Below are 13,519 nucleotides of genomic sequence, written 5' to 3' on the forward strand. Positions count from 1 at the left end.
CGTGTTTTGCAATCTTCATGGGACTGGTTTACTAGCACTCTTGATGTTCTTCGCACTGACATTTATATAAACCTTAAGAATTTGGTTTCTCATACTCTTATTTGGGGGCGTCCTCATCGGACTTGGAAGTTACCTCCAAAACTCAATTTTGATGGCAGCTCTTTAGGTAATCTAGGTCCTACAGGTGTTGGTGGGCAGGTTCTTTTCTTTTATGCTGGTCCTTGTGGCAATACTACAGCCAATCAACTTGAAATGTCAGCCCTTTTACAAGGACTGAAAAATTATTGTCAAAAGGGGTTTCTTTGGAAACATTCTTATCGAGGGTCATTATTTGAATGTTGTTAATTGGTACAGGCAAGAGCAAAAGATCCATCGGTCCTTACACACCATCTGGGTTAATATTTATGATCTTTATGCTCTCGCGAGTTTACGGGTTTCCTTTTGCCACACCTATCGTAAAGCTAATAATAATGTCTCGCTAAGGTTGGTGTTTCTCTTCTTATCTCTGCTGCTTTGATACATACGTTGTAACTTCATGTTATTTAAGCATTTATCTAATATAAGCTCATAACATTCGTCAAAAATAATAATTGGTAATGTCAGCTAATCACTCGAGGCCAAGCCTGATTCTTAGACACACCTCATTTTCAAGGTTTATGATATATTTTTAATGGTGGAAATCAAGCGTTCACATGCATTTTGTATGTTGGACCCCAGACATGCTCAATTTAGAACTTAAAAAAGAGATTTTTTTATGCAAGAGATGAAGTACAAAAGGGCAAATGTAATTATACATATAGAAAGGAAAGGGAGGTGGAGTCTTTTTCATGAACGTTATGTATAGATTACAAGTACAATAACAAAGATAATATCATGTGTACAAGAGCAAAGATAAAACGAAAAAAGCGAAGTCAAAACTCCTTCAATAAAAACCCTATCTAGGACTAATTTAAGACCTCAGTTTAGGGTGATATTACCTCTTCAATCTAGTGACCAATCTAGAGAAAAAGGAAAAAGGAAATATGTGAAAATATATATATAAAGAGCTAGTTACTTTTAATACAAATAGGACATTTTTAATACAAAGAAATCACAATCACTTTTGTTTGTTTAAAAAGTCGCAGTCACTCTTGTCTGTAAGATTTCAAATCGGGTGGTTGTGAATATATTATTGACTCAACTCAAAATTCAAAAAAAAATTCTCAAACTTTGAAACAAATTCCAAGTCATCCAATTTGACATCTAACAGGTAACAACAATTGTGACCTCCTTGTAAGAAAAATATCATAGTATACAATGCCATTCTATATATAACTGAAAATGTTTAGTAGCCTTCAATTTTTAGAAATTTAAAATCCATTTTCTTTCGCAGCATATACTACACACTTAGGTGGTAAATGCCATTGTAGCATACAAAGTTCACAAACCCCTAAATTAACATCGCTACAGTAAGGTTGCCTAAATTTTTATTAGAAGCAATCGGCCTTTGTGTCTGTGATCATTGAGGAAGAAATCGAAGCATTTGAAAGGTGTTTCACCATGTGTCCTTGGCTATCAGTAAATCCAGCATATGTTTATTTACAAAGAAAGGATTTTGTCTGACTCTCTCTAACTGATACAAAAGACACGGGTGTTGAAATAATGGAGAGAGAGAGAGAGAGAGAGAGAGAGAGAGAGAGAGAGGGTTCTTTCAACATTTGTTCTCTGAAATTTAAGTCCAATAGTATGAGTAATCCACTCATGAACTTGGATAAGGCAATGGGAAAAAGTATAATCATATACAATGACTTGAGAATAAATGAAACAAAGAGTTCATGGAGTACAACAATTAACCAAAAAAGAACCCAGCTGCTTTGGTCTTGAAGAAAGGCAGATTCAAATTGAATGCATTAGACCAACAAAATTAAAGTTCAATTTTGAGAAATGGATCTTCAGGTCGCCTTCCTGTTCACCTTTAGATAGGGTAGCGCCCCAATCACATTATCGTAGTCACTTCTGTTAACAGCATGCTGCGTACAGTTTGAAAAATAAGCCACTAAATTACAGAATCCATAGGAAGAAATTATTTGTAATTTACTGTTTAAGCTTTAATATAGAGATAATAGGAAGACCAAGAAAAGCAGTTCATTTCTCAAGAGCCACAGTGATGCCTAACACTATCAGGTTGATATACTTGACCAAACAATAGCCTCCTATTTAAGCTTTAATATAGAGAAAATGGTAAACTAAGAAAATCTGTTCATTTCTCAAGTGCCACTGAGATGCCTAATGATATCAAGTTGACACATTTACCAAAACAACGTGCACTTTAGTATGGAACTCAGTCAAACAGACAGAACACACTGCGACTGGAAAGATTGCCAGGAGACTGATTCAGTGCATATTATGGTAGTGAGAGAATTAAATAAAAAAAAAGGGAATCAATCTAACGACACACCAGTTCCCCATTTTATTTTTCATAAATGAATGCAGCTTCATCTATTACATTGAAGTGTAGAATGAAAGTTTTAATCCATGCCATTCTTGTCAAAGTTGCCACAGTGATAAACATGAATATTTGTAGTTCAATGATCAAAACACTTAAGTATATATATCCGTCAATCTGCAGTTTGAGCAAACTAGAAAATAAAAAGAACATTACAATATTAGATGCAACCTTAATAAAGTTGGCAGCATCTTCAAAAGAAAGCATACATGTTCAAATTCTTAAACTAAACCACAGTCACGTGCTTTGTACTTTGTCAATATTGAGGTTTGCAAATTTTGGACGGCATAGACTTATCAAAGATAAAAAAGTTCAAACATATATCTCCTCATGAAAGTTAAAAATCCTGCTTTTAAGAAATTTAGATCAAAATATCAAAATCCTATGAACCTAATGGTCTGACTCGATTGATTTTTGGCTAGAATTTGTGGCACAGGAACAGGGTTCTTTTGTTAAATGCCTGTTGGTCATAGATAATATTTCCACAAGCCCCTGAATTGGCCAAAGTAAAGAGAAAATCTAGGGGCAGTTAGATGTGTATCCATATTGACATTGTATGATGACAATATCGACTTGGTGAAAGATATGTATGAGAAACCGCTAACGATTGGAGAGTAAAGTGAATTTTCAATGACAATAGGTTTACTTCAGGGGTCAGCATTGAGCCCATACCTTTGTCATAGTTATGGAAGACTTAATAGGCACCTACAAGATAAGGTACCATGGAGTATGTCGTTCATAGATGATATAGTTTTGATCGATTACTGAAACGGCGTCAGTCAACACAAAGTTAGAACTTTGGAGGGACGTTCTAAAATCTAAAAGTTTCAACATTAGTCAGGCTAAGACAACGTACATAGAATGCAAGTTTAGTAATACTAGTAGAGACGAAGAAGTTGTTAAGACTAACGACCAAGAAATACCAAAAAGAGCACACTTTCAATATTTTGGGTCGATAACTAGGAAAATGAAGAGATTGAGGAAGATGTCACGCATGGAATTAGAGTTGGGTGAGTGAGTGGAGATGTGCAACAGGAGTTTTATGTGATCACCGCATTCTAATGAAGCTGAAGGGAAAGTTCTATAAGACATGTGTGAGACCAGCTTTGCTTTATGAGGTTGAATGTTGGACAGTCAAAAAATAATATACCCACAGGATGAGTGTAGCTAAGATGAGGATATTGAGATGGATGAGTGGCAAGACAATAAGGGATAGAATTCAAAATGAATACATTTGGGAGAACTTAAGTATGGCGCCACTAGGTGATAAGAAGAGAGGAAGTAGACATAGGTGTGTTGGCCATGTGCAGCTCAGATTCAATACAGCACCTGTTAGGAGGTGCAAGTTCTTTCAAGTGGAAGGCTCAAAAAGGGCAAGGGGTAGGCCCGAAAGGACATGGTTGGAAGTAGTGAGAAAAGATATAGGGACTTATGGCCTCACTGAGGGTATGGCCCTTGATAGAGCAGAATGACGGACCGAGATTCATGTAGCCTGTGAAGAGTCTCAGGTTTCTCTGAAGAGACCTAGTGTCCATGGATTGATATGAATACATAGACTTGTTGTTATAGACAAATTACAGGTGACACCAATAGAAACTAAATCATAGACACCTAAACTATACCCAGACTTACCATAAGATATAGGTTAAAATATCCTACCCTTCCCATATTTACTGAGTACAATATACACCTTCTATATTAATCCTATATACAATATATACTTTCCTTTCACACTCCCCTTCAAATTCAAGATACTATGAAAGAGAGCAGTTGGAGTTTGAACACCAAGTCGTGGAAACGAGCAATTGGATCTTTAAGTGCATACTCAGATTGCTTGATCAATAAGCACAGAAAGCAGTGGTGAAACAACAAGCCTCGAGAACAGATGGCTTCAGGAACTCTTGGAAAAGATCAAACAAATCAGAGAGACGAAACACGACTCAGCATAGAGACAGATCAGAGATTCAAAACACAACACAGCAAAGAGACAAATCTGATAGTCGAAACGCGACTCGACAGAAATGACAGATCAAAGAGTCAAAACACGACTCAACAAAAATTGTACCGACTGGGTGAGCAACAGACTCGTCTTGAAAATTGGCAACAATGCTTCAGGGACGAGGAATGGACACAGCTAAGATGAACCTTGCTTTGATACCATGTGAAGAGTCTCAAGTTTCAATGAAAAGACTCAGTGTCCATGAATTGATATCAATACACAGACTTGTCTTCTTTAGACAAATTACAAATGACACTAATAGAAACTAAATCATAGATAGCTAAACTATACCCAGACTTACCATAAACTACAGGACACAATATCCGACCCTCTCCATATTTACTGATTACAATATACACCTTCTATATTAACCGAATATACAATATATACTTTCCTTTCACATAGCCGACCCCAAATGGTTGGAAAAAGGCTCTAATGATGATGATGATGATGATGACAGTGTTACAAGATAAATTAGAAACCCTATTTGATTGAAAAGATTACAGTTTGCCCCCAAAGAAATGGCTCTTGTGATGAGATCACCATCCATAAACCCAAAACAGAACTCAAGGGCAATACCACAAATATTGTGCCTTCCCCTTCCCTTCAAAACCAAATCTGATGTAGGACCAGTTTAGTGGTTCCTACACAAGTTCAATGGTTACTTGGTTGGCTTGAATAGCACTAGCTTTAATGTGGAAATTATGTTTGGGTTGGTGGGAAGTGGATAGTAGTTTAGAAGGAAAGGAAGAAGAGATAGGGTGGTGGATGTGGTTTAGATGGGAACGGGGTCTTGAAAAAGAGATCCTCATTCCAGAGGGAAGAAGATGATTAGGAAGATTTAGGAAGAAAATTTTTGATGAAGAATGAACTAGGGTTGGGTGGTTATGGGATAAAGGTTTGGATGGGATGATTATGAACTTAATTGGGGAGAGAGATCATGAAACAAATAGTCCGAAACTCTCACACCAGGAACTAGGTTGTAAAAGGATGGGGAAAGAAGATGTGAAAGGAAACTGATAGTGAGAGAATAAGGTATAGATTAGGAGGTGGCTGAATGGAATGGAAGGAGCTAGGGTCTCAGGTACATAAGTTCAGGCAGGACATAAGGAGATGATGAACTAGTTGGGTTGGGTGTGTAAGAGAAAGCAGTGTGAAGGTTTAAGGTGGATTAGTTGGCTGGATATGGCAGAGAATATTGCTCGAAAATTACAGCCCAGCAGGAGCTGAGAAAGATTGAAAATGGGACGGCTGATTTAGATTTTGGTTGAGGGCAGGTAGCTTAGAGAGAGATGCAAAGTGATCTGGACTGAAAAGAGAGAGAGAATGGTAGAAGATGGAGAACAGGATGACATACCTGAAACTAGGGGATCTTGATCTCCCCAATTCCCTAAAAATCAACACTTAACTGGATAAGACATCATGGCTTGAACACCAGCAAAGAGGAATCAACACCTTGTCAGGGAACCAACACCAATGATGGAAAGAATATCCAATTATATTTTCATTAGCTGTAATCATCTGGCCTAGGGCCTTTACATTGAATTATATTACTTCAGAGCTCTAAACGAGTTTTTGGCTGCTGGACGTGTTTGCATCAGTATTCATATTGAGTTCCATTAGAAACTGTGCTTTCGCGTATAGTGTTAAAATGGGTATTTTCTAATTTCTTTCACACACAAATTGGTGGTCTTTTCTGTGCATGTGTGCACTAAATCACCTACAGCACATGCTTTCTTATGGCACTGAAACAAACCATAAACATCTAACTTGAGTTGTAAGTCAAAACGACTTCACCAACAATTTAACTCATTGCAAAGAATGAAATCTGACCAAACTTAATCAACAATACTCTATAAACTAAAAAAAATGAAACCACCTACAAAAACGAAGCAATTTATTAAAATAGATTCAACTTGCCTAATTTAATGGCCAATTGTGGGCTTCAATTTTTTTATTTCGTAGTTCCCTTCTGAAAATGTGTCTCACATAGGAAACCCTAGGTATCTCATATGGGGTCCCAATCTTTCGGCCAAGTTTGGTGTGAATCACACTTTTGGCTGCTTCTCCTCTTAGGTGTCTTTGGTGTGAAGTCCCCATTAAAATATAGTTCTAGTTGTAAAATATAGTTCTAGTTGTAAGGAGCCTCACATGGTGAGAATGTACATTCAATCACAATGGGAGTATGTGTTTCTAGAGACCTTAAATAAGCAAGTGTTCGCAGCATTTAAGGTATTTGAGGCAGCGTTCAAAAACATTTAATCCCACACAATTACAAGATCGCATGTTTTTTTAACCTTTTTGCATTCTTTCAATTCATTCTCAGTTGCTAAGATCCATAATGGCAAACATCTACAAGTGTTATCAAACTCAAGATACAAACTGTGAATAAGAACCATATTCCATATACTCTTAAGTTACCATTCATATGATCAGGAGGATAACTGAAACATGAATTAATTTTGGAATCACGATGTTTGACTTCTTCACAGCTAATTCATATATAGCAGGATGGTAAATTCTCAATAAGAGAAGAAACATGATGATAAGACCTAGTGTTATTGGCTGATAAACTTTGGAAGAAATTGTGATGATGTTTGACTTCTTGCCAGCTTTTCATGTAAAGCAAGATGCTTAGTTCTCAATAAGAGAAGATCAATGTTGCTAAGACCTATTTTGTTTGGCAAGCACGAAAGCATTATCAAGCTAATGAAGCCATGAAATGCCTAGACTGCCATTTGAACAGGACTTCACGATCAATAAAAACTAGAATTCCCTAGTACAATCTAGTCTTTCATGCATCAACTGACACTGTTTCTTTTAAGAGACTTTACAATGAAAACCCACAGGTAAAAAACAAAAGCACATATACACAAAAATAGCATTCAGAAACCCTAGACACATACAAGGATATATGTGAGTAGACATGCTTATACATGAGTGTAGTTCTGCATACATACATTAATACATATAAACATATGCTTGTGCGCATATATCTCACTGGATAGAGTGGGCATTTTCCATCAATGTACATAAGAAAGCCCTCGAACAGCAAAGCAAGAAATTGGGCAGTTTTTATAAGATTGTTCATGCCATCAAATTTGGGACAAGAGGAAATTTGGTTGGCAACTGAGGCAAGTTTCTTTTTTTTTTCTTTTGCAATTAAATATGAATTCACTTCAACACAGAAAAAACAATGTCTATCAATTCTACAATAATGTACCAAGTCGAGTTTAGATTTCATGCTACCATTAAATTTGGACAAGAGAAAATTTGGTTGGTAACAGAGCAAGTTTCTTTTCCTTTTTTCTTTTGCAATTAAAGATGAATTCATTTCAACACAGAAAAAACAATGTCTATCGATTCTACAATAATGTACCAAGTCAAGTTTCGATTTCATGCTAATACTCATATTTATTTTGTTAATTTTAAGCTATAGCCAACCATAAAAAGATATATAATATTGTAATAATCCATGGTCCCACAGTTTCTTCGCGTAAGAACCCCAACAATTAGATGTCATACGTCACAAATAGGTACCAAAATAATAACAATAAGAATAGGGTCCAAGGCTTGTAATTCATAATACAAATAAACAATTAAGAATACTACACTATATTTGACATCCTTAAGAATTCTTAGCACATTAAAGAACATAAGATGAGATGAAAGCAAGAGGAACATGATTAATAGTTTTTTATAATATAGATCATAAATTAAATGGGATGAGGACCTTAAACTTTCCCTTAACCAATTCCAAGCTTAGGTAAAGGAGGTGGGATGTGTTAGGTAGGTAGCTAGCATAAAATTTTGCCATATCTTATCATGAATCATGAATCATTAATCTATATTATATGCTCATGTAGGGTGTTCCCCTTAAGCTACGTGCTGCACCACCTGGGTGCAGTGAGAAAAAAGCAATGGTTACCTAGGGCATTGTCTTACTGAGGGTATGACTGTTGATAGAGAATAATAGAGGAGCAGGATACATCTAGCCGACCCCAAATAATTGGGATAAGGCTTGGATGATGAAGAAGATCACCAATTGTGATTGCAAGAATATATCTGTATATACTTTTCGTTTTATTGTTAGGGACACACCTTTGTATGCTAAGTTCAGGAATTTTTTAGTACAGATCACAAATTGTAATGGCAAGAAATAACACTCCTTTTTAACTCCAATATAACAGTTCATGATGTTTTTAATGGTAATATAACACTTTATGATCTATGATAAATAACATAATTTATTTACCACAAAAAGGGCAGAAATAACAGAATGTATCTAGAGATTTGCAAAAGAGAATATTTGAAACCCAACCATTTTTGAGAGGCGGTTTTTTCTTTTCGTATTCTTCTTTGCGAGTAAGTGTTGCTTTCCAGCACGCCTTCGCACTATCTTCCCGTTCCCAGTCACACGGAACCGCTTTGCTGATGCCTAGGGAATCATGAAAACAATCAAAACTCAAAGAATGAAAACCAAAACAGAAATCAGTTAAATTTTATCTCTCTGTCCCTATTAATTCAATTAGATACAACCAATTCAATATGATCCTCCCCTCTATAAGCCATAACAAAGTTTCCTTCCCTCACCACTGTCTCAATGGTGATTGAAGTACTACTAATCCAATTTGTTGCCGAAAACACAAAGAAATCGTTTTTTTTAATGGAGAAATGACTAGAACCCAATTAGAAGCTCATCTCACCAGGAAAGACAAAAAATGCAACCTCCACACTGATTCAGAAAAAGATAAAATGCAATAAAATCCTCTGTTTAAAATGAATTGAGTATTATTGATCGAAACTTCACTCATCTGCCTCACAGAATAGCCACTAAAATCCAACAATTCTACCAAATCTCTGTAGTGAATCAAGTACCATTGCACCTTTTTCACTTAGTAGCTATTAAAAAGCAAAAATTCCACCACATCCACGAATAGGTCACAGAAACAAAAATTTAAAACAATATCTGGAATAGGTTTTCCCTTGCTAAACATTCACACCCAATTTCTTCACCATTTTTTCTCAGGTAAAGAAAATTTTATCGAGTTTTATCACTTCAGCAAAGAACCCACCAAAACTAAAAAGTTATTAAACGATTTAAAACACGATTACTAGATTTGCATGCATAACCAGTGGAAGACTGGGAGGAGAGAGATAACACCTTGTGGGTCTTCATTTTATAACCTTTTGCAGCCACAATTGTAAGAGAACCCAGCTTCTGAGGAGGATTACAAAAGGGGGTCACGCTTTTTAGGGGAAACGAGCTCAACCCAAATGAGCTCCTGCTAGAGCTTAGTTTCAGAGAGTTCCATTTCAGACCCACACTAAGACGAACACCATTAGGGCGTTTTAGAGAGAGAAAAGAAGAAGGAGGCCTCACCCAACAAGCTGCCATGGCGGCACAGGCCATTTTTGAATGACACAAACCTCAAGAGCCAAGAAATGGAGAAAGACGGCTCTAGAGAAAGAGACTGTGCTCCGGATAAGGCTCAAAATTTCCGGGAGAAATTTCCGTGATTACTTAAAAGGAAAATTATTTCACGCTGTATGGACCGCATTTCTACATATGCCATCAATAAAAAGTGTAAAGATGGAGGCAAGTAGGCGTTGCATATAAAAACGAATGGAAACTACCTGTTCAGATATTTTCTTACTAAAATTATTATTTTAAATTTTTAAAATTTATTTAATTTTTTCATATTTATGATCTCCATATTATATGTCTTTAAAAATTAAGTTAAAAAATCTATTTCATAAATAGCTATATTAATATGCCTGCATTTCTACATATGTGGGCTTAGCCGCACAGAAGCTGGATCCTTTTATAAATATATGCAATGCCGAGAGATTTCTTCCTCCCTAGGGATGACAGTATGCATTTATTCTCTTGAGAAAAACACATGCTATGGATACTTTGTGGACTTCAAATTTTGGGGATGTAATTTTTACAAATCATAAAATAATCTCAGTAAAAACAATTTCTACAATAAACTCCCTATGTACTAGAAAATACTTATGCCTCACAATTGAATAAAGGCCGTATAATTTTTGAAGGGCTAAATCTAAGTGTCACATAACTTAAAATTTATTTTTTAAAAAATAATCATCGAGTAATTATTATGTGTTTCCCAAAATTTTAGACTAAAAAAGTTCTTCAAAATTGAATAAAGACCATCTAATTTTTGAAGGGCTAAATCTAAATGTCACATAACTTAAAATTTAATATTTTTTTTAAATAATTATCTAATAATTATTATGTGTTTCCCAAAATTTTAGACTAAAAATGTTATCCTATGTAGGTGTTTTGAGTAAGGGAGGAGATGCGCAGTATCCTCTCTATGGAGCATAGTGTATGCGTCCATATATAATCATTGAGAAAGCTTTACGTGTGACCCATATAAAGTATATTGTATGCCTGCTTTGAGTCATCTGAACCCAACAGATGATTTGGATGGCTTTAGTCACAATTTTACAAGTTGGCTCTCGAGCATCAGATCTTGATTTAACACTAGTGTTTTATTTTTAGAGCAAGCTTTTTATACTTCCATAAAACTTATATATTTCCCCTTATCTAACCGTTCATTTTGAATGGAGAGCTAAGATTGCTCTACTCACAATACCACGACTCTACACTATTTTATTTTTAATTTTTTTTCTATAAATTATTTTGACACCAAATTTTGGGCATTCAATCCTCTATTAAACTTGCACTAGCGAAAAAAATAAAACAAACATATTTCCAATAAAATAAAATGACCAAAATACCCTTAAAAATTTTAAGGGGTATTTTGGTTATTATATTTTATCGGAAAAATATTGTTAATATTTTTAATAAGTGCACCCCAATGAGAAGATGATACGTACAAAATTTCATATTCATAAAATTTGTATAAAAAAAACTAAACATAAAATACTTTGAGATGTCGGATTTAAGATCAAATGGTGAGCATCAAAATTGGACGACTGGATGGTAGGGGAAACATAGATCTTCTATGCTGTAGGGGAAGTATAGAAACCTTTCCCTTATTTTTAATCTTTATCTTATAAATCATTTTGTAATGAAATTTGGGTATCGCACATCTGACAGGGCCACATAATAAAAATAATAAATAATATTTTCTATTTAAAATTAAATTAATACCCCTAAAAATTTTGGGGCTATTTTAGTCATTTATTTTTATGGAAAATATTTATTTTATTTTTTTCCTTAAGAAACTAAAAAGCAACTAAATTTTTGACGTGACATTGTGACATGAGTAATCCTAATCGTCCAATCAATTTGAATAGCAAAGAAGTGGGGTCTCATACAATTTATATGTTGGTAAGGTATTTTAAAAAGCTAAAAATGATATTTTTTAGAGAAAATTTTGAACAGTTAGACTTTTATTTTTTGAGTGGAACACAACTTTACATCATCTTAAAAATGAATATTTGATACCTTGAGGGATGCAAATGGATAAATACGTCCCCAGATGCATATACTACTTTTATTTACTTATAAAATATGATGGGAAAGGTTTTTATACTTCCTTTACATCATAGAAGATATATGCTTCCCCTACCATCCTGTAGTTTAATTTTGATCAAGAGAGTCACTCAACGTTTGATCTTAGATCCGATGTTTCAAAATATATTTTTTTTTAGCTTTTTTTATACGAATTGTATGATTATGAAAGTTGGTATGTTTCATCGTCTCATTGGGGCGCACCTATAAAAAATATTAAAAAACCTTTTTGATAAAATTTAATGACCAAAATACCCCTTTAAACTTTCAGGGGTATTTTGGTCATTTTATTTTATTGAAAATATTTTCTTCATATTTTTAGCTAGTGCGAGTTTAATAGAGGATTGGACGTCCAAAATTTGGTGTCAAAATAGTTTATAAAAAAAATTAAAAATAAAATAGTATAGAGACGTGACATTGTGATTGGGACAATCTTAGCCCTCCATTACGGTTGGATAAGGGGAAGCATATAAGTTTTATATTGTAGAGGAAGCATAGAAAGCTTGCCCAAATATGATAACGAGGATACAAAGTAATTGTAAAAGAAGGGATGAATTCATAGTGGTAAAGTGGTTTTAAAAGAAAGGCAAAATCAACATTTACTTCCTTCCAAAATTATAATTTTTAATTTTAAAATTTTATTTTTTTTTAACACATTCATATTCTCCATGTTAGAGATTATATATATTTAAAAAATTAGGTCACAAAATCTATCTAAAAAATAGATCATGAAGAGGGGACGAATATCTACATATGAGCCCTTGGACTCATATGACCATTTTGTTTACAATTGATAGCTTAAGTGAGTCATAAAGTTTGAAAATTTTTATTTTTAACTTTGAGTCATCAATGGAACAAGTGCAACTGCATAATTTTACATCCAATGATCAAGATTAATTGTGACCTCCATGTATCAAATCTAATATTTTTCCTTATAATAACGTGCTCATTATGTTGTAGAAGTATGACGCACTTCTAAAAATTGTTGGGAGATATAGTTTTGGTATCGAAAACTTTATGATGGCTTGAAAATCTGTTTTTGTTCTTAGTTATGAAATTTAAAATTATAAAAATAATATAGATCAAGCATGTCAACAAACACTTAGAAAATCCACATCATTATTTTATATGAGAAAGTATCGAATGAGACATTTGATACAAGGTGCTGACATTAATCTTGACCATTAGATGTGAAATTGGGTAGCTGCAATTATTCCATTGACTAAGCTAAAACTTCAAAAGAATTTTTCTCGAACTTTGTAACACATCCAAGTTATAAAATTTCACATCAAATGGTTTTAGAAAATTATGAGCATCTTGTATCAAAGATAAATGGTCCCATTGTATACAATTCCATTTTATATAATCTATATATTTCTCTAGCTATTTCTTTTTTTTCGTCCCATAACATAAACTAAAAAAATTATATACATATGAAATTCACCATCTAGAAAGTGAATACATATTCTTAATATTCCACTTCAAAAAGGAAGTGGGTGGTCTTTTCCATATTTTTGGGGCAGGAGCA

The 13,519-nt window shown here is 34.3% G+C and overlaps 1 protein-coding gene across 1 annotated transcript; it reads right to left on the reverse strand.

The window, feature by feature from the left end:
* Positions 1–1,685: 1,685 nt before the first annotated feature.
* On the reverse strand, positions 1,686–10,073 carry PRPL35 (Ribosomal protein L35). The gene is made up of 3 exons (XM_011625472.3): positions 9,649–10,073; positions 8,806–8,922; positions 1,686–2,009 (listed from the first exon to the last, which is right to left on the reverse strand). The coding sequence occupies exons 1-3, from the start codon at positions 9,895–9,897 to the stop codon at positions 1,932–1,934; spliced, it is 444 nt and encodes a 147-aa protein (XP_011623774.2). The 5' UTR covers positions 9,898–10,073; the 3' UTR covers positions 1,686–1,931.
* Positions 10,074–13,519: the final 3,446 nt, after the last annotated feature.

The sequence above is a fragment of the Amborella trichopoda genome, chromosome 12, assembly GCF_054954075.1.
Source record: "Amborella trichopoda isolate Santa Cruz 75 chromosome 12, AtrichopodaSantaCruz75HAP2 v2.0, whole genome shotgun sequence".
In the NCBI taxonomy this organism is placed as follows: domain Eukaryota; kingdom Viridiplantae; phylum Streptophyta; class Magnoliopsida; order Amborellales; family Amborellaceae; genus Amborella; species Amborella trichopoda.